Source organism: Geotrypetes seraphini, chromosome 1, assembly GCF_902459505.1.
Source record: "Geotrypetes seraphini chromosome 1, aGeoSer1.1, whole genome shotgun sequence".
Lineage (NCBI taxonomy): Eukaryota > Metazoa > Chordata > Amphibia > Gymnophiona > Dermophiidae > Geotrypetes > Geotrypetes seraphini.
Genome location: NC_047084.1, coordinates 352,701,692 through 352,723,019, shown reverse-complemented (window position 1 = coordinate 352,723,019; position 21,328 = coordinate 352,701,692). Strand labels below are relative to the sequence as shown.

At 42.8% G+C, this 21,328-nt stretch overlaps 1 protein-coding gene across 23 annotated transcripts in view; it reads right to left on the bottom strand.

Moving 5' to 3' along the window:
* The window catches only part of CCDC158 (coiled-coil domain containing 158), a 1,147,529-nt gene that overhangs the window by 622,513 nt on the left and 503,688 nt on the right, over positions 1-21,328 (bottom strand). For all 23 annotated transcript variants that reach the window (XR_004536446.1, XR_004536447.1, XM_033914104.1 and 20 more), the window contains one exon: positions 20,844-21,050. Coding sequence is in view for 21 of the 23 variants with exons in the window: in XM_033914104.1 (XP_033769995.1) it covers positions 20,844-21,050 (207 nt within the window). In the remaining 2 variants the exon portion in view is untranslated. The remainder of the gene's footprint in view (positions 1-20,843; positions 21,051-21,328) is intronic.

The following is a 21,328-nucleotide window of genomic DNA, read 5'->3' as shown; positions in this document are numbered from 1 at the left end:
TGAACATCTCGATCATGTCTCCCCTCTCTCTGCGCTCCTCGAGCGAGTATAGCTGTAATTTTTCTAACCGTTTATCGTACGGGAGATCCTTGAGTCCCGAGACCATCCGGGTGGCCATTCTCTGAACCGACTCCATCCTCAGCACATCCTTGCGATAATGCGGCCTCCAGAATTGCACACAGTATTCCAGGTGGGGCCTCACCATGGATCTATACAATGGCATAATGACCTCCGGCTTATGGCTGACAAAACCCCTGCGTATGCAATCCATGATTTGTCTTGCCTTGGATGAAGCTTTCTCCACTTGATTGGCAGCCTTCATATCCTCACTGACGATCACTCCTAAGTCTCGCTCTGCTACCGTTCTTGTTAGGATCTCACCATTAAGGGTATAAGTCCTGCATGGATTTTGGCTACCCAGGTGCATAACTTTGCATTTTTTGGCATTGAAACTGAGTTGCCAGGTCCTAGACCAGCGCTCCAGTAGGAGTAGATCGTGCATCATGTTGTCGGGCATTGAGTTTTTGTCCGTTGTGCAATGTCACTCACAAACATATTGAACAGGATCGACCCTAGCACCGAACCCTGAGGGACTCCACTACTCACCTTTCCTTCCTCCGAGCGACTTCCATTAACCACCACCCTATGGCGTCTGTCCGACAGCCAGTTTCTAACCCAGTTCACCACTTTGGGTCCTAACTTCAGCCCTTCAAGTCTGTTCAACAGTCTCCCATGAGGAACTGTATCAAAGGCTTTGCTGAAATCTAAGTAAATTACATCTAGCATATATCCTCGATCCAGCTCTCTGGTCACCCAATCAAAAAATTCAATCAGGTTCATTTGGCATGATTTACCTTTTGTAAAGCTATGTTGCCTCGGATCCTGTAACCCATTAGATTCAAGGAAGTACACTATCCTTTCTTTCAGCAACACTTCCATTATTTTTCCAACAACTGAAGTGAGGCTCACCATCCTGTAGTTTCCTGCTTCATCCCTGTGACCACTTTTGTGAATAGGGACCACATCCGCTCTCCTCCAATCCCCAGGAACCACTCCCATCTCCAGAGATTTGTTGAACAAGTCTTTAATAGGACTCGCCAGAACCTCTCTAAGCTCCCATATTATCCTGAGATGGATCCCGTCTGGTCCCATCGCTTTGTCTACCTTCAGTTTTTCAAGTTGCTCATAAACACTCTCCTCCGTGAACAGCGCAGAATCTACTCCATTTTCTCGTGTAACTTTGCCAGACAATCTCATTCCTTCTCTAGGATTTTCTTCTGTGAACACAGAACAGAAGTATTTGTTTAGCACATTTGCTTTTTCCTCATCACTCTCCACATATCGGTTCCCAGCATCTTTTAGTTTAGCAATTCCATTTTTCATCTTCCTCCTTTCACTAATATATCTGAAAAAATTTTTGTCTCCCTTTTTTACATTTTTAGCCATTTGTTCTTCCACCAGACGTATCTCTCTCTTGGCTTCTTTCAGTTTCATCCTGTAGTCCTTTCTGCACTCCTCTTCTTGGGTTTTTTATATTTCATGAACGCCAACTCTTTCACCTTTATTTTCTCCGCCACTAGTTTGGAGAACCATATTGGCTTCCTTTTTCTCTTGTTTTTATTGATTTTCTTCACATAAAGGTCCGTAGCCATTTTTATCGCTCCTTTCAGCTTAGACCACTGTCTTTCCACTCCTCTTTTGTCCTCCCATCCTAACAGCTCTTTCTTCAGGTACTCTCCCATTGCATTAAAGTCTGTACGTTTGAAATCTAGGACTTTAAGTATCGTGCAGCCACGCTCCACTTTAGCCGTTATATCAAACCAAACCATTTGATGATCGCTACTTCCCAAGTGAGCACCCACTCGAATATTAGAGATACTCTCTCCATTTGTGAGGACCGGATCCAATATCTCTTTTTCCCTCGTGGGTTCCGTCACCATTTGTCTGAGCAGAGTCTCTTGAAAGGCATCCACAATCTCCCTACTTCTTTCCGATTCCGCAGACGGAACATTCCAGTCTGCATCCGGCAGGTTGAAACCTCCCAAAACCAGAACCTCCTCTTTTCTTCCAAAATTTTGGATATCCACAATCAGATCCTTATCAATTTGCTGTGATTGAGTAAGAGGTCTGTAGACTACACCCACATAGATAGAAGTTCCATCTTCTCTTTTCAGAGCAATCCATATTGCTTCTTCCTTTCCCCAGGTCCCTTGCATTTCGGTCGTTTGGATATTGATCTTTACATAGGGAGCTACTCCTCCACCTTTTTGACCATCTCTGTCCTTCCTAAAAAGATTATATCCTGGTATGTTTGCATCCCATCCATGTGATTCACTGAACCATGTCTCTGTGATAGCGACAATATCTAGATCTGCCTCTAACATAAGGGCATGCAGATCATGAACTTTGTTACTTAGACTGCGAGCATTTTTGGTCATCGCTTTCCAGCTATTTTTCAGTGGTAATCTCCTTTTTCTTATAGATTTTTGTTTCGTTTCACTTTCCATTGCAGTACTAAGAAATGAGTTGCTGATATTGTTTATGTTGCAATCTTTACTACTATCACATCTTTTCTTTTGTCGGGGGTGGTCTCTATAATTGTCCTTCATACATACACCACCCCCACCTTCTAGTTTAAATGCCTAGAAACATATTGTCTAAATTTCTCTGCAAGGTTTCTTTTTCCTGCTGTAGTAATATGTAGCTCATCAGTGCAATATAGCTTCTTGTCCTTCCATGCATTTCACCATCCTCCTATGTACCTGAAGCCTTCTTGATGACACCAGGCTTTGAGCCATCTATTAAAGTCCTCTGTGTTTTTCACTCTTTGCTCTCCCTTTCCATATGCAGGCAATATTTCAGAAAAAGCTAAAGTCTTTACAAAAGATTTCACGCCGTCACCAAGCTCCCGAAAAGCTTTCTGTGCTGCAAGTGTGGAGTTGTTGGCCAGGTCATTTGTTCCCAGATGGATAACAACATCAGTGTTAAAATCCTTAGTTTCTTCTTTAATTATTCTTTAAGTATTTGCCTGGAACTCCTGGTAGCTGAGGATCCTGGAAGACATTTCACTATTTTGGTCTCCTCGCCTTGTGTTCCAAGGTTAATGTCTCTGATGATGGAATCCCCCAACAGTAATAGTTTTCTGTTTTTGGCTTTTTTATTTGTGCTTAGGGTGCGCTTGTTCTCTTGAGTTACCTTCATTGGTTCCAGTCCCACCTTCCTTCTGTTTTTTTGAGTATCGCAGTGCACTAGTGGAGTGAAGGAATTCTGTAGAGGTAATATTAGTGAAGGTGGATGTTTCTGTGTTACATGTCACAGTCTTCCTGAGCCTACTGTAATCCATTTATTCCTGGGCTGTTTTATTCTTTGAGGTAGAGGTGGTAAGTTGATATGATTTTGTGGAGCGATGGAAGCTGCTTTAATTGTATTCAATTCCTGTTTAAGTTTGCAGAGCTCCTCCTTAATACTAGCAAGTTGAAGACAGATGGGGCAAGCCTTAAGCCTCCAAATAGTGTGTCTTGGAATTAAAACACCACAGTGATTGCATAGAATAAAGGTCATCTTGATTGGTTGTGAAGTGACCTGATTTGAGTAGTCTTGATTATTTGGGTCTCTATATATGAACAGAGGTCCCTGGGGTGGGTGGGACTATAAGTCTTACCCTTATTCCTATGAAGGGAAAGAGGAAATAAGATTTAACAAAGGAAAGAGAAGGGTTTATTTTTTGTGGGGGGTTTTTAAGTAAGAAACAGGGACGAGGAGAAGAGAAATTAAGCAGATATTATGCTGAAAACCAGTGAAAAGAGCAGAATATGAAATGCTGAGCAACTTAGCTTTTAGAAGTTCACAGGGCAGCCTTGTTCACAGCACTGTCCCAAAGATAATGTAGTTAACCTTAGTAATAAATCAGAGCCTCTCCTTTTCTACACCTAATCAGCAGAAAACAATGGCTGAAAACTAGTAAGTCAGAAATACAGGCTCTCTACCAGATCAGTAGCTACCCTAAAACACAAGATTTTAAACAAAAATGCAGGCTCTATGCCACCCTAAAACACAGGATTTTAAACAGAAATGCAGGCAGGCACCAGAATTTAATTAGAGTTAATATAAGTCTTACCCTTATTCCTATGAAGAGGAAGAAGAAATAAGATTTAACAGAGGAAAGAGAAGGGTTTATTTTTTTTGTGTTTTTTAAGTAAGAAACAGGGAGGAGGAGAAGAGAAATTAAGCAGATATAATGCTGAAAACCAGTGAAAAGAGCAGAATATGAAATGCTGAGCAACTTATCTTTTAGAAGTTCACAGGGCAGCCTTGTTCAGATAATGGAGGGGGAGAGATAGAAGAGAAGGAGAGAAGAAAGATACCAGGACATTGGGGAGGGAAGGAAAACTAAGGAGACAGATGCCAGAGCATGGAGGGGGAGGGAGAGAGATGCCATGCCATGGGATTGAGTGGGAAGGAAGGAAAGTAGAAGAGAGAGATGCCAGAGTATAGGGGAAAGGGTGGAGAGAAGGTGAAGCTGAAATGAATCATGCACAAAGGAGAGAATAAGCACAAGACAGACAGTTTATTGAAGTGACATAGAAAGAGGGAAGATGCCATACAGAAGAGAGAGGGTGAGCAGTGGATGGAAGGGATACGGAGAGGGGGGACAGACGCTGAATGGAAGTGTGGGGGAGAAGGGAGGACAGACATTTAATGGAAGGGGGGTGAGAGAGGGGAGGAGACGCTGGAAGGGAGAGGAGAAAGGAAAAAGGGAACTTGCTGGATTGGGGGAAGAGGATAGAGTTAGATACTGGAAGGGGTGAAGGAAAGAGGTGACAATCTATAGGTAGACACAATGAAAGAGGGAAATTGAGGACTGAATAGTACGAAAGAATTTAGACAGAGGCAGAAAATAAATTGAGAAGGAAAACCAGGAAAGAACAGGAGGAAGGGAGTGGAGAGAGAGATTCTAGAGCAGGGGGGAAGGGTAGGAGACAGATACCAGACCTGGGAGGAGGAAGGAGATAGATACCATATCTGAGAGGAGGAAAGGAGGAGAAAGAGAGATGCTAAAATCTGCTGGGAAGGAGGGAGAGATGGAAGGGAAGAAGACAGATGCCACACCATGGGGGGGGGGGGTGCGGAGAGAAGTAGATGGATGCTACACCAATGAGGGGGAGGGAGAGATGGAAGGGAGAGGCAGACAATTTATGGACGAGGCATTGAAAGAGAGCAGATGCCATATGGAAGAGGCATAGAGAGGCCAGACAGAGAACGATGAGAAGATGAGGAAAGCAGAAACCAGATAACAAAGGTAGAAAAAAATTTATATTTGTTTATTTATTTATTTTTGCATTAGGATAAAGTATTATTGTAGCTGTATTGATAATCGTTTATTAATAGAAAATGGAAATAAGGTTAGACTAATTTTAATACATGTTTTACTAATTCAGAGATTATAACTCCTTTCCTCAGATCAGGACAGAGATTCTGTAACAGCAGTACAGTATAGTTTACTGACCTGAAAGAGGTTTTAATCTCTGAAAGCTAAGTGAGAAATGTTTTAGTCCAATAAAATGACGGGCACTAAATTTTCTTTCTGTCATGCCCCATACCTCCTACCCAAATGAAAAATATAAATTGGTGGGCTTCCCAGCTGAAGATCTCTTCCTCTAGGAAGGAAGGGGGGATTTGTTCAGAGATGTTTGGAGGTTGCATAGAAGAAAAACTGTACACTGGCACTGGTATGGTAATCTTTGTTTGTTTTAAATAAAAGAAAGAAAGAAGTAAATAAGAAAATGGGTAAATAAATGGGGGCAGGGCATGGTGCGGGGCAGGGGGCCCAGTGGACTTGTATGCCTAGGGGCCCTCGACAAATTAATCTTGCCCTGCTGATGGAGCAAAAGCAATGACAGGTGAGGTTAAGGGTTTCATAGTTCTCTGTAGACAGCATGACAACTTCCCAGATTTCCTTTCTTACCACTGCATCATTCATCAGCAAGTTTTGGCAAGCAAGAGATTCAATATAAAAATAGTGTCTTTCACTGCATCGGCCCCTGGGAGTGGAACAATCTTCCAGGATACATTCGCCAGCAGCAAAATGTTCAGAACTTTTGGAAATTGCTGAAAAGACATCTGTTCTGTAAAATGAAATATAGGGTCTAAGTTTGGCCGAGGGAGAAGGAGTGATGACTCTTGAGTGCTGGTCATGAAGGTGTTCGATGGTTTGTTTTGTTTTATTTGGTTTATTGATGTCTATTATCGAGGCATCTTGTATGACTTACGGAATTTTATATTTTGATGTATGTGTGGGTTTGGCCAGTTTTGGTCTTAAATGAAATTTGTCGTTGATGCAATGTGTATGTTATATGTAATTTGATTTGATATGTAAGTATGTAATTTGCTCTAGTGTATCTCTGAAGTGTTTTGTACGATAAATGTAAATCTTTTAATTTATATGTTAATATGTAACTCGCCCTGGTTAAGGGCGGGTGAGAAATAAACAAACAAACAAACAAATCACTTTCAAAATTGTAAATTCAATTCGTGGAAGATCACTTCAAAGATGGCTTTTCAATCTTACTCTTGATGATAGGGAAACAGAAATTTCTGCAAATATTTTATGATTTGCTGAATGAAATAAGAAGTTTTTTGAAGGAGAAGGGAGATGACCAAGCAGAGTTGGAAGATGAGGAGGGGGTTATGTAATCTGGCATTTCTTGCTGACTTTACAGGCGAACTAAGGGCTCCTTTAACTAAGGTGCGCTAGCGTTTATAGCGCGCGCTGCATTGCCATGTGCACTAATCCCATGGTACGCACCAAGAATTAACACCAGCTCAATGCTGGCATTAGTGTCTAGCGCGCGGAGCAATGCAGCTTAGTAAAAGGAGTCCTAAGTGATATGAACCTTGAACTACAAGGTTAAAACAAATGCATTGGTGAGATGATTTAATTGCAATTTGTATTTTCTGAAAAACATTTGATGCTTATGTACAGTATATAATTCACTATTTGTTCAGCCTCTTCTAGTTGTGAACTGCCTTGAACTGATGGTTTGGTGGTATATAAGAATAAATTATTATTATTATGAGTACAGTTTCATCCTAAAAGAGCAAATTTGAGCTAATGATGACTGACCTTGCAAACAACACTTTTGATCATTTTCCTAATACACAGGACCATCTGGGACAATATCCAAATTTTGTTTTTCAGAACGAGAAGTATGTGACAGAAATCTGTTCTGTTATCCAGGAATTCGAAAATCGATTCTGTGACTTCAAAAAATTGGAACAGTTGTGGAGTACTTGTTGTTCCCATTCAAAGTAGATGTGGACATTAAAGAAACTGCAGCTGCTATCAGTAAAAATTACTCATTGAACAAGCCATATCTTAACAATGAAATATTAACCCTTAAAAATGACATTTTTCTCAAGACCTGTGCTGAGCAAGAATCATTTTGGAAGCTAGTGCTTAGAGACAAATTTCCCAACTTGAGAAAATGCAGTGAGAGATCCACTGGATCCTGGCCAGCCTCTGATACTGAGCTAAATGTACCCAGGGAGTTCAAGCCCCCTCACACATCTCCTGGCATACAGCCAGACCTCCTCTGGGGATCTCGTCCATCCAGATAAGTTCTCCACATCAGATTGACAAATTTAGGAGAAAATGCTATATTAGGCAGTATGGAGTCCCCTTTAGATGACTCCAGCTTGTATCTCTTGGGCTCAGTGGACTCCATGTTCCTGCACTTAGGTAGACTGCTGTTCCAGGTCTCTGGAAGGGATATACTCCCAGTCAACAGACCCCCTGACCATTTCTCAGCCCTAGAGAACAAAGGGGAGGCTAAGCCATATGCTCCTGCCTCCCTTCACTTCCTGCATAGCACATGCGCCCATTCAGCACAAACCTAGCATAAAGTAAGGAGCGTGAGAACTCAATCCCTGACAATTTTGAGGCAAAACAAGGTGATTTGAAGGTTCTGGAGAACCTTTTAAAAAATTGGGAAATCCAAGATGGATACTGCAGTAGCATTTTAGCACCCAAAAAATGCCTACAAAACGCCCTAACTAAAAATAAAAAAAACTAACAAAAAAGGGATTTTGGAGGTGGGGAACCGTAAAGGAAGAGGCAGAAACCTGTAAACACAGCTTTTAAAGACCCCCGCACCCGATTTTCCTCATAGGCTGTAACAATCTTACTCACTGTGACCTGTACTGGAGATGTGCCTCAGCTCTTAAAGTAGCTGGATCTGGGAGAAGAAATCACTGCCTCAATGGGACTCTTCCTCCAACACTGAAATCTTCGGGCTGCCAGTCAGACTGATCCTCAAACTCCTGTGGACCTGCACACGTGAAAGGGGGGAGGTATAATGCAGCCCGCTCCCTGAAGAGCCACATCGAGTCCCCAACGGATGCCTGACAACCTGTGTGCTCAACCTCTGTGACCCAGTAGAAGAGTAAAGCTACTAGGGGACCAGACTCCAAACTCCACAAAAGTTTCTGCAGGCTGGCTAATAGGTACCATAGAGCAGTAGTTCCCAACCCTGTCCTGGAGGAACACCAGGCCAATTGGGTTTTCAGGCTAGCCCTAATGAATATGCATGAAGCAAATTTGCATGCCTATCACTTCCATCATATGCAAATCTCTCTCATGCATATTCATTAGGGCTAGCCTGAAAACCCGATTGGCCTGGTGTTCCTCCAGGACAGGGTTGGGAATCACTGCCATAGAGGGATTGGCCTGTCAGCTGCAGACCTCAATCTGCTTCTCCTTCATGCAAGCAGAGCTTGGCCATCAAAGTGGGAAGTTCTGAGCAATGAAAGCCACTAAAAACCATGAACTCCCCCAAAATAAAGAAATGAGAGTGAATTGAAAAGTAAAGGCAAAATATGTTTAACAGCTTTAATAGAAGTAACTTTGAGCAATTGAACATATCACTTTACCACATTGTCCCCATGCAAGACGACACATTTATTGTATCATGCAACTAGCATCTGCATTCCTACAGAGAAGCTTTTTGGCTGCTCCCAAAGACAGGTGAGCATCGTTTCCTTTACTTCATCAAGCTTTGTCTTTTGCACTCTGGGTCGCAGTGATGCACGTGTGTCTTGTCGCCGGTGAGAATTCTCTCCAGAATACTCGGATCTTCTTCAAACTGTCTCAGGACCTGTGATGCAACTTCCACACGCTGTTGCTTGTGCAGATCAATAAGCTGTTTGGGAGCCCATCGCGTGCAGATTTCTGTATCCCAAGTCATCATGCATAACTGATATCCAAATTTGCAACCAACTGAGACACCGTTATCCATTAGTTTTCTCTAATCAAGGCATCCACCCTGTCAATGTGCTCTTCTGTGTGCTATGTTGATGGGAGACCAGAACAACCTTTGATGGTTACACCTGTTCTTCCCGCTTTAAACCTTTTTACCCACTCATAAACCTTTTGTTGATTCATGGTGCAATGACCATACTGAGTCAATATCCGATAGTGCTTTTCCACAGGTTTCACTCCCTCTGCCCAAAGAAAGCACACTACTGTGTGTTGTTCTTCGATGGTACAATCTTTTATGTTTCTGACCTCGTGGCTGCCACATGACTAAAGGCTAAGCGCTACACTGTGTATGGACAAACTATTCAATAGGCAATGTATGATTACATATGTTGCATTTCGCTAGCTCTGTTCTGGTTATCACATAATTTACTAATTTCCTTTCATTTTTTATTCAACTTTGTATACAGAGTCGATCAGCGACTCCTTCTGGCTTGTGTGCACAAGGAAAAACAGAAGGCAGCAGAGCCCTCTGGTGAAGGAGGAAGTGTTGAAAAGATGGAATGGATTCCTTCTGCAAGCATGGGGAGATTACCAATCTGTCCAGAATGATACACGTATTGCACTAAAAAATATGTATTTTGTGAGCCTGATCTATTGGATTTTGTATTTTCAACATATTGATTAAAGCAGACAATAGGGAAGTCCAATCTTGAGTCTAATTTATTTAGCTTATAAGTTCGCACACTGATTTCTTTCTTTGTAAGAATTACAAATCACAATAAAGAAATGTTTAGGAGCTTCTTGGCCAGAGGTATGCCCAAAATTAGCAGGCATAGTGTGATTCTCGTTGCCGAAATCTGAGCACACAGCTTCTGCCTGGGAGCCTCAGGAAGGTAAACATGGCCTGCCGCCATATCAAAAAAGAACTCCCAGGTATTCCAGTGACTGTGTTAGCGTCAGATGACTCATCCTGTAGTTTACAATCCAGCCCAGGACTTCTAGCACTTGGAGCACCTGCCACACCGTGTTCTATCCTCTGCGAAAGAGGGAGCTCTGATTAACCAGTTGTCTAGATAAGGGTGAACCTGCAACTCCATCTTCCTCACATGAGCCGCCACTACCACCATCACCTTGGTGAAGGTCCAGGGCGCTGTTTCTAGGCCAAAGGGCAGGGCCGAAACTGTTAATGCTGACCCAGAACATGAAACCGTAGAAACTTGCTGTGGGCTGGAAAAATGAAATTATGCAAGTATGCTTCCGTCAGATCCAGAGAGGCCAGAAATTCCCCCGGAGCCACTGCTGCAATAACCTCCAGGCTTAAGCGAGGAATCTTGAGAGCCGCATTCACGCGCTGAAGATCCAGAATCGGTCTCCAATCTTCTGATCCTTTCTTTGGCACGATGATGTATACAGAGTATCTGCTTGAGCCCGAGATCATAGAAACTTAGAAGATGAAGGCAGAAAAGGGCTACAGCCCATCAAGTCTGCCCACTCTGCTTACCCACCCCCTGTCTATGCCCTAATGACCCAATTTCCTTATCTTGACCCTTGTAGGGATTCCACATGGGAATCCCTTTTATTCTTAAAGTCTGGCACGCTGTCTGCCTCGATCACCTGCACTGGAAGCTTGTTCTAATGATCAACCACTCTCTCTGTGAAGAAATACTTTCTGGTGCAGCCATGAAATTTTCCGCCCCTGAGTTTGAGCGGGTGCCCTCTTGTGGCCGAGGGTCCCTTGAGAAAGAAAATATCATCTTCCACTTCGACACGTCCCGTGAGGTACTTAAATGTTTCGATCATGTCTCCCCTCTCCCTACGTTCCTTGAGAGTGTAGAGCTGCAATTTGTTCGGTCTGTCTTCGTACGAGAGACCCTTGAGCCCCGAGATCATCCTGGTGGCCGTCCGCTGAACCGATTCAATTCTGCGCACATCTTTACTGTAATGTGGCCTCCAGAATTGCACACAGTACTCCAGATGAGGTATCACCATGGCCCAGTACAACAGCATTATGACTTCAGGCTTTCGGCTGATGAAATTTCTATTGATACAACCCAATATCTGCCTTGCCTTAGATGAAGCCTTCTCCATTTGATTGGCAGTTTTCATGTCTGCACTGATGATTACTCCTAAATCTCGTTCTGCTGAAGTGCTAGTTAAAGTTTCTCCGTTCAAGAAGTACGTTCTGCATGGATTTCCGCTTCCGAGGTGCATGACCTTACATTTCTTAGCATTGAAGCCTAGCTGTCAGGTTGAGGACCAACTTTCCAATATAAGCAGGTCCTCGAATATCCGGCAAGCACTGAACAGTAGCCTGGACCTTGCATGTCTTGTCCTGGCACGCGGACAGAAAATCCACGAACCAATCTGACAGAGGTTGGGCAAATTCCAGCTTGTAGCCTGACCGAATAATTTCCAAGACCCACCGGTCTGCTGTAGTGCGCGGCCAGGCAGGCAGAAATCCCAAGAGCCGACCCCCCTATCCTCAGAGGGGAAATCAGCTCCCTAACATCATTGTGACTTTCGGGCAGGTCATGCAGGATGGACAGCGGGAGGCTGGGAATGCCTGTAGCCCACATACCGACCCCAGGAACTCTGTGAAGATCTCTGCAACAAGGAAGGAACTTATGGCCAGTAGTCATGAAAATTTCATTTGGGAGACACGAAAATTAGAACACCCAGAACCCCTAGAGCGTTGAGCTCTACTATCAGGCAGCATCTTCTTGTGACGGTCTGCCACCAAATCCATGAGGTCATCCAAGCCCTTGCCAACTAGCAACTTCCCCTTGAAAGGCAGCCATGGTAAAGTTGCCTTGGAGGTGGAATCACCAGCCCACTGCCAAACCCACAGCATTTGGCGTGCCGAAGTAGAATAGGCTGACACCTTTGCCAACACTTTCAAAAGGTCATATAAGGCATCTGCCATGTAATCCATCAGAAGCTGAGGAGGAGGATCCACTGCATCAGTCTCCAGCATACACAGCCGAGAGAGACAGGCGCGTGCCACAAAGAACATCACCACGGCTGCTTTAATGACTAAATTCACATTCTCAAAATTTTTCCTGAGGTGGTCCTGCATATCCTTTAATACCACTCACCCCTGGGAAGAGAGGTGCACCTAGTCACCTGAGCGACCCAGGAATCCACCTTGGGATGTGCCAGAAGCTGCTGGCACTCCGGTGCCATAGGATACAAGCGGGACATAGGCCTAGCATTTCTCAAAGGACCTTCCAGAGAGTCAAACTGCTCAGAGACCATACAACTCATATCCAGATGTCAAGGAAAGGGTGCAGATTGAGCGCGCACACTGCAAAGCCAGGGAGAACAAGAAGAAGAAGTAGATGGAGCTAGCTGAGCAGCCAAGTTCAATTCCTGCAATTATTCAGTAATCAGATCAGGCAAAGCTACAAATTTAAATAAGCGCAGCACAAAGGGATCTTCCCCAGGATCCGGAGGCCCTAAGGGATCCGTGGTCCCAGTACCCAAGTCTGGATCCCCTAATCTGGGAAGGGCTGCACTATCAAACAAAGGATCAGAGAGGTCAGAATCAACTGCTGAATCCCCCGGAGCAGGAGTCGAAACATGAATGGGTGGAGGGGACAGAGATGGGGAGAATCCTGAGGGCACCCGCCGTCCACAGACATCGACGATGGAGGCAAAGAACAGCCAACCACAGAACTTCTGGCCTGAAATTTGAACCACATAAATCTCATAAAGTCAGAAAAAACATTAGGTCCCTGGGGCTTAGAGTCACCCTTAGATGACTTAGCTTTGTGTTTCTTAGGCAGTGGAGGGTCCGCCACCTGGCTGCCCGAAAGAAATGGCAGCTGACCTACTGGGCTATATAAGAACATAAGAAGTTGCCTCCACTGGGTCAGACCAGAGGTCCATCGTGCCCAGCAGTCCGCTCCCACGGCGGCCCATCAGGCCTATGACCTGTGAAGTGGTTCCTGACTGTTTCTTTAACCTACCTCTACTTCTATCTGTACCCCTCAATCCCCTTATCCTTTAGGAATCTATCCAGGCCCTCTTTGAACCCCTATCACCCCTATCACAACCTACGGAAGCGCGTTCCATGTGTCCACCACCCTCTGAGTAAAAAAAAACTTCCTAGCATTTGTTCTAAACCTGTCCCCTTTCAATTTCTTCGAGTGCCCCCTTGTACATGCGGTTCCCCTCAGTCTGAAGAATCTGTCCCTGTCTACCTTCTCTATGCCCTTCAGGATTTTGAAGGTTTCTATCATGTCCCCTCTAAGTCTCCGCTTTTCCAGGGAGAATAGCCCCAGCATTTCCAACCTGTCAGCATATGAAAAGTTTTCCATACCTTTTATCAGTTTAATCGCTCTTCTCTGGACTCCCTCAAGCACTGCCATGTCCTTCTTGAGGTACGGCGACCAGTACTGGACACAGTACTCCAGATGTGGGCGCACCATTGCTCAATACAGCGGCATGATGACTTCCTTCGTCCTGGTCGTGATACCCTTTTTAATGATACCCAACATTCTATTCGCTTTCTTTGAGGCTGTTGCACACTGTGCTGATGCTTTCAATGTTGTGTCCACCATCATCCCCAGGTCTCTTTCAAGGTTGCTCACCCCTAGCAATGATCCCCCCATTTTATAGCTGAACATCGGGTTCTTTTTCCCTACATGCATGACCTTGCATTTCTCAATGTTAAAACTCATTTGCCATTTTCTTGCCCACTCTTCCAGTCTCGTTAGGTCCCTTTGCAGGTCTTCACAGTCTTCCGTGGTTCTAACCCTGCTGCAGAGTTTGGTGTCATCCGCAAATTTAATAACCTCACATTTTGTCCCCGTTTCCAGGTCGTCAATAAATATATTGAACAGGAGTGGTCCCAGCACCGACCCCTGCGGAACTCCGCTCGTGACCCATTGCCATTCTGAGTAATGGCCCTTTACTCCAACCCTCTGTTTCCTGCCTGCCAGCCAGTGTTTGATCCATCGGTGGACATCCCCTTGCACCCCGTGGTTCCACAGCTTCTTAAGTAACCGTTCATGAGGTACCTTGTCGAAGGCTTTTTGGAAGTCAAGGTAAATGATGTCTATGGATTCCCCTTTATCCATCTGGCTGTTTATTCCCTCAAAGAAGTACAGCAAGTTCGTGAGGCATGACTTTCCCTTGCAGAAGCTGTGCTGGCTTGCTTTCAGCTGTCCATTGTTTTCCATGTGTTCGCAGATGGTGTCTTTAACCATTGCTTCCATCATCTTTCCTGGAACCGAGGTCAAGCTCACCGGCCTGTAGTTTCCCGGATCACCCCTTGATCCCTTCTTAAAGATGGGCGTGACATTTGCTATTTTCCAGTCTTCTGGGATCTCCCCAGTTTTTAAAGATAGGTTACATATTTGACGAAGTGTTTCCGCTATTTCGTTTCTCAGTTCTTTTAGTACCCTTGGGTGGATGTCGTCCGGACCTGGTGATTTGTAGCTCTTCAGTCCATTTATCTGTCGGAGGACATCCTCTCGGCTTACCTCTAGTTGGACCAGCTTTTCATCCTGGTCTCCATTTATGATCTCCTCAGGTTCTGGATGTGTCCTCTCTCGTGAAGACTGACGAGAAGAAACTGTTTAACCTGTCAGCTATCGCTTTTTCCTCCTTTACCACTCCCTTCCTGTCTCCATCATCCAAGGGACCTACTTCCTCCCTGGCCGGTTGCTTCCCCTTCACATACCTGAAGAATGGTTTGAAGTTTCTTGCTTTACCCGCCAGTCTCTCCTCATTTTCTCTTTTTGCTTTCTTAACCACTCGGTGACATTCCTTTTGGTGTCTTTTGTGTTCCTTCTGGTTGTCCTCTGTTTGGTCCTTTTTCCATTTTCTGAATGATATTTTCTTGTCACTTATCGCCTTTTTCACTGCATTTGTTATCCACGCCGGTTTTTTGTTCGATTCTTTTTGCGCCCTTTCCTAAACCTGGGGACGTACAGGTTTTATGCTTCGTGCACCGTGCCCTTGAGTAGGGACCAGGCTTTTTCTACGGTCTCCATCTTTCCTGAGCTGTTGCTGAGTTTCTTTCCCACCATTTTCCTCATGGCCTCGTAGTTCCCTTTTCTGAAATTGAGTGCTGTCATTGTGGTTCTTTTCACCTTTGATGTTCCTATTTCTAGCTTGCACTGGATCATGTTGTGATCGCTGTTACCTAGTGGCGCTAGTACTACCACCTCTTTTGCGGGTCCCCCTAGCCCGTTGAGGATTAGGTCAAGAGTGGCACCTCCTCGTGTTGGTTCCGTGACCAGCTGTTCCATGAAACAGTCCCTGAGTTTGGAATCACCTGCTTCTGTGATGGGGAAGCAGAGCTGGTAGTTACTGCCCCCTCACTGCGCCACATGGCACAAGGATACTCAAAAGGCGCTAAATTTATGCAAACTTCACATGAGTTCATAGGAGGATTCCATCCCAGCAAATTTCCTGGCAAAAATTTGAATTTTGAAGAAGCAGAGAGAAGATTGAAAAAAATAAATGCTAAAAATCCAAGATGGCTGCCGGCACTGAATTGCACCAATAAACACACTTCCTGAAAAGAAAAAAATGGCAAATTTAGGATTTTTCAGGTGGGAGAAGACAGAGGAACACTTGAAACCACAAAAAAACCCGCTCAAAATTAACTTTTGAAAATTGCTGAGAGCCTGTCAGCTCTGCTGTACTTACTGTTACCAGAGACACTGGACTGCACCTGTTTCCAGCTCTGTTCAGTAGCTGGTTCAGAATTCACCACCACAATGCTTGGAATGCTTTTTCAAAGCTGATCTTCAGGCTGCTGGTCAGACTACCCTATCTATGTCTCTGCCTCTGCAGACCACCGGATGTGCACCAGGATGGGCGGAGGCATGAAAACGCAGCCATCACACTGTGAGACACCGCTGAACCCCATAAGCACGCCAGTCTGCGCTCACCCTCTGCTTAACGGACGGTGAGTCAACTTCAGGGACGGCCCTGAGCTCTAAGGGATCCTATGCAGACTGGCTAACAGGTACCCAAAAAGGGATCAGCCTGTCAGCTACAGACCAAAGTCTGTGAATGCACAAGCAGGCAGAGTCTCCAAATCGCTTTGAGCATGAAAATTCCCACAAAGGGGACAAACTGTGTTGAATTAAAACATCAAAAATGAGGAGAGACCACACACAGCTGCAGCCATGCCTGCAGAAGGAAAGACTGCTAGAGGGCGCTATACTGAGCTGTGAAATACACTGGAGGAAGAGTGAAAAATCCAAAGTGGATTCCTTCTGCAGTCCATGCAAGTATGGGGAAATAACCCTGTTGTCTAGAATGTATCACCTATTGCACTGGAAATAGCCTTTCAGTACAAGAATCAAAGTGGTGCACAATCAAAAAACAGAAAAGAAAAACATGAAGTCATGAAAGAAATGACAACCAGTAGGAGACAAAGAGAACAATATAAAAGAAGGATCCAGAATAATGGGAAGAATGAGAACAAAGAGAATGCTGATAACCAGTGTCATTGTCTACCTACAAATATTTGGGGAAGGCCTGGAATAACAGAAAAAGGTTTGAGGAGGGTTCTGGTAGGATACATCAACCCTCATTTCAGATGGAAGGAAATTCCAAATTGAAGGGTGAGATAGGAAAAAAAAGCAGAGTGACATGTAGATTGGATCCTAGAACAGGAAATAGATGAAACAGACAGACAGTAGTCAAATGCAGAATGAAGCACATGAGCCGGACGATAAGAAAATGAACCACCTGCACAAGTAGCAACCCCCTGGTCTTAATAGGGGAATTCTAACTGAAATGCGAAGGGAGAAACAGAAGCACACCTGTATATTGTACGATTTGGATCGTACAATATACAGAAACTGAAGCTTCAGGGAAATTTCTATCTGATGAGCAGCCTCTGATTCCTTTTATTGAGGAGTTTGGAGGCAAAAATAACAAGCAAAAGTCAAATTATTGGTAATGATTACATATGGAAACAAACTAGCATACCACTATAACCATGAAGTGCATCACACTCTTCTACCATGGTCTCAGAACTGGAGCCTACGCATGGTATTTATATCACAAACTCGAGTGATCAGCGTAGCAATTTAGCTCCCTGCTCCAATCATTGACCGCTTAGGTTTTAAAACATATAAACTTTAATAATTTAATCTTAAAATATTTCCTGTAGAAAACTTTTTTTTATATATACTTTTAGTTCATTTTATTTTAATTCATTTTATAGAAAACCTCACTATCAGTGCAAATTTGCCCACATTGTATGCACTATTAAGGATTTGAAAAAATGACAAGCTACTTATCTTTAAACGGCGCTTGTCTCTGGATGTTTTTTTCAGCAGTGCTCAAATAGTTGCACAAGCCAGTATTGCACAAGCCGACGCGGCCAGCGTTTCATGGACTCACTGTTTGTCCGCTGCTTCAGGGCCAGCACTGCGGCATTCAATTAGCATTCAGTTCTAACGTCAAATTTTTCAAACCCTGGCTTGTGCAACTATTTGAGCACTGCTGAAAAAAACATATCCAGAGACAAGCGCCGTTTAAAGATAAGTAGCTTGTCATTTTTTCAAATCCTTAATAGTGCATACAATGTGGGCAAATTTGCACTGATAGTGAGGTTTTCTATAAAATGAATTAAAATAAAATGAACTAAAAGTATATATATAAAAAAAAGTTTTCTACAGGAAATATTTTAAGATTAAATTATTAAAGTTTATATGTTTTAAAACCTAAGCGGTCAATGATTGGAGCAGGGAGCTAAATTGCTACGCTGATCACTCGAGTTTGTGATATAAATACCATGCGTAGGCTCCAGTTCTGAGACTGTGGTAGAAGCGTGTGATGCACTTCATGGTTATAGTGGTATGCTAGTTTGTTTCCATTTATAATTTACTACCACTTGGGATACTTGTTTAATGATTACATATGTCATAAGATACAAGCCATAGGTCATATGGTCAATGGACAAAAGATACATTACACAAGACATAAATCACAAGGTGATAATGTCATAAAAACCTTTTCCTGCCTTCCTGCAGATGGTCAGAGTGGCATGTTGATTGCTTAACAAGTTCCTACTGCCTATGGCACTTGCCTAATAAGTTTCTGGGGCATAGTGCAAGCTTTCTATCATGGAAAATCTTAGCTGATATATCAGAGCAATATTTTTTATGTCTGTATTTCATTATATATGTTTTCCTTGGGAGGCCTAATCCTCACGTAGCTCCTTTCAGGGTCTATAGATTCAGTAGAAGCTAAATAAGGGGAGTACTACAGATGCAAAACTTTAAAAGTCAAGATAAGTAATTTGATGTTGCACCATGTGAGATAGTCAGAATTGATGATGCAGAGAGAGAATGCCAAGCGTGATGCTGAGGGGAGATATGATTGAAGTTTACAAAATCCTGAGTGGAGTAGAACGGGTTCAAGTGGATTGATTTTTCACTCCGTCAAAAATTACAAAGACTAGGGGGCACTCGATGAAGTTACAGGGAAATATTTTTAAAACCAATAGGAGGAAGTTTTTTTCACTCAGAGAATAGTTAAGCTCTGGAATGCGTTACCATAGGATGTGGTAAGAGCGGATAGCGTAGCTGGTTTTAAGAAAGGTTTGGACAATTTCCTGGAGGAAAAGTCCATAGTCAGTTATTGAGAAAGAAATGGGGAAGCCACTGCTTGTTCTGGATCAGTAGCATGGAATATTGCTACTCCTTGGGTTTTGGCCAGGTACTAGTGACCTGGATTGGCCACCATGAGAATGGGCTACTGGGTTTGATGGACCATTGGTCTGACCCAATAAGGGTACTCTTATGTTCTTATGATGTATGAAGTCTATAGATAATCTTGCAGTGGATAAGTTCAGTGCCTCCTAGAACAAGGAACAGCTGCAAGAAATGTGAGCAACATTTCTTTTGTGGGCCCCATTACTACTACATTAATGTTGAAGCGTTCTCAAATATTCAACAAGGAAACTTTATGGGTGGCAATTCAGGGTTTGCAGCATTCTCTTTCTGCACAAATTCAGACTTAGTCCCATCATATCCAGCTGTCTGGAGAGACTATTCAAGTTAATTCTGAATTAGTTAAGCTTGAAAAAAGAATGTAGGACTTGTATAATGGAGTCAAAAAGCCGGAATCTTACAATTCTATTCTGATAAATGAAGTTTGAACATGCATGGGAAAATAGAAAATTTGGAAAATATAATCCTAAACATTTTACCATTTAAGCTTATGACATGTATAAAAAATATCAGCTTAAGGTAGTTAAGGTGCCAGAGACCTTTTTCATTCCTTAATCAAAAATGCATTACCTCCCACAAGGGAATAAATGAGGAGCTACTGCAAATCAGCAGTTGGAGCTGTCTTTTGATAGTTTGCATATAACTAATATACTGGAAAAGCTAGGGTTGGGACAGTGATGCCTTCTAAATTATTGGTTCCATTTATGTTCGATATTGAATATCATTCTGAAAGTAAGAGATATTTTGTTTATGAATTAGAAAATATGAATGTTTTGCAGATGTTGCTCATGCCACTGAAAACAAGAGGACACAATTTTTATTGTTATAACCTGAACGTGTGCATATGGGGGCCACTTTTATATGACAATATCCTTGTAAATGTATAACTGCCTTTCAAAGCCCTATATTCTTTTTTTTAACCATCAATGTTTGTTTCTAGAAAGACAGCTGCACATTCTATTCTCCCTACCTAATGTATGATTTCGTAGTTAGGTTAAGACTATTTTCCTGCTATAGGTCTTCTATGTATTTTCCTTTTTTCATTTATCTCCTGTTGTCTATTTGTTCAGTTTTTTTCTGCAATTGAGGATCTTCAATGTACTTTTTTTTCGTCTTATTTTTTCTTTATTTCCTATTGTTTTGATCAGGCAGTTTTCTTGTATTTTCCTTTTGAGCAATTGCTGTGGCTTATAATTTTGTTTCATAATAAAAAAAATATATATTGAAAAAAATTAGAATTAGGAATCACATCAAGGGTAGAAACATTTAGCTGTATATGAAGGGACAACATGGCAAGCACTAATTTCAGTAGGGATCTGATAGTATAAAGGAACATAGGTTGTACCTTGTGCCTATAAGTGTTTCATCTGCTACTGCAGGTCTACAAAACATGCTATCATCCATTTTTATCATCACAGGCCCAAGATCTAGATTTGCCACCATCAGTGTCTGCATATAGTAAGGTAGGACAACCAAAAGTTGGAGATGTGGTGATATAAAAAAACAAAACAACAAGTCAAAGGACCAATGGAAAAAAGAAGGTTAGAGAGAATATACACCCCCTCCCCCCCTTTTTACTACCATGGTCTGGAGTTCTAAATGCCCCACTGCTGCTTTGATGCTCATAAAATTCTATGAGCATCGGAGCACATAGTGCCCCAGGCAAGGGTAGAAACCTCTACCATGGCTGTACTGTTAGTAAAAGAGGGCCATAGTGATTACAAATTAAAAAGACAGAAAAGAGGCCCTAGAAGACAGAATAATTTTCTGCTGTTCCACAGTAATTTTTTTTTCAGATGACCTTATTTCTTCAAAGCAACACAGAAGTTGCAAGACCAGAATTGAGATCATCTACTACATCCCTAAATGTCTCTATGTACCTCTTTGGTTTTCTTACAGATTCTCTTTTCTTCCAATGCAGATGTCATATCAGCAATCTTTTTCTCAGCTGTTTCCAGATCTTTCTTCCCGATAGTGAGCTCGTCGGTGGTTTTAGACAACATCTTTTTTGTTGATTCCAGTTGGTAAGTAAGATGGGCAACTTTCTCTAGAGCGTCATTTTTTTCAAGAATTACAGCCTTCTGTATCTGGGGGGGAGAAAAATGCATTTAGATTTATCACAGATGATTGGTATGATATCTATAAGTAATGCACATGCTAAGAAATACAAAATTATGACCAGTTTAAAAAATCTTAGAGCCCCTTTTACAAAGCTATGGTAGTGCTTCTCCCATGGCAAGGTACACTAAAGTCCATTCAATTCCTATGGGCTTGGTGCATTTGCTGCGGGAGAAGTGCTGCTGTGGCTTTGTAAAAGGGGCCCTTAGTATACTATTTTGCAGTGCTGACAAAATATATTAATACT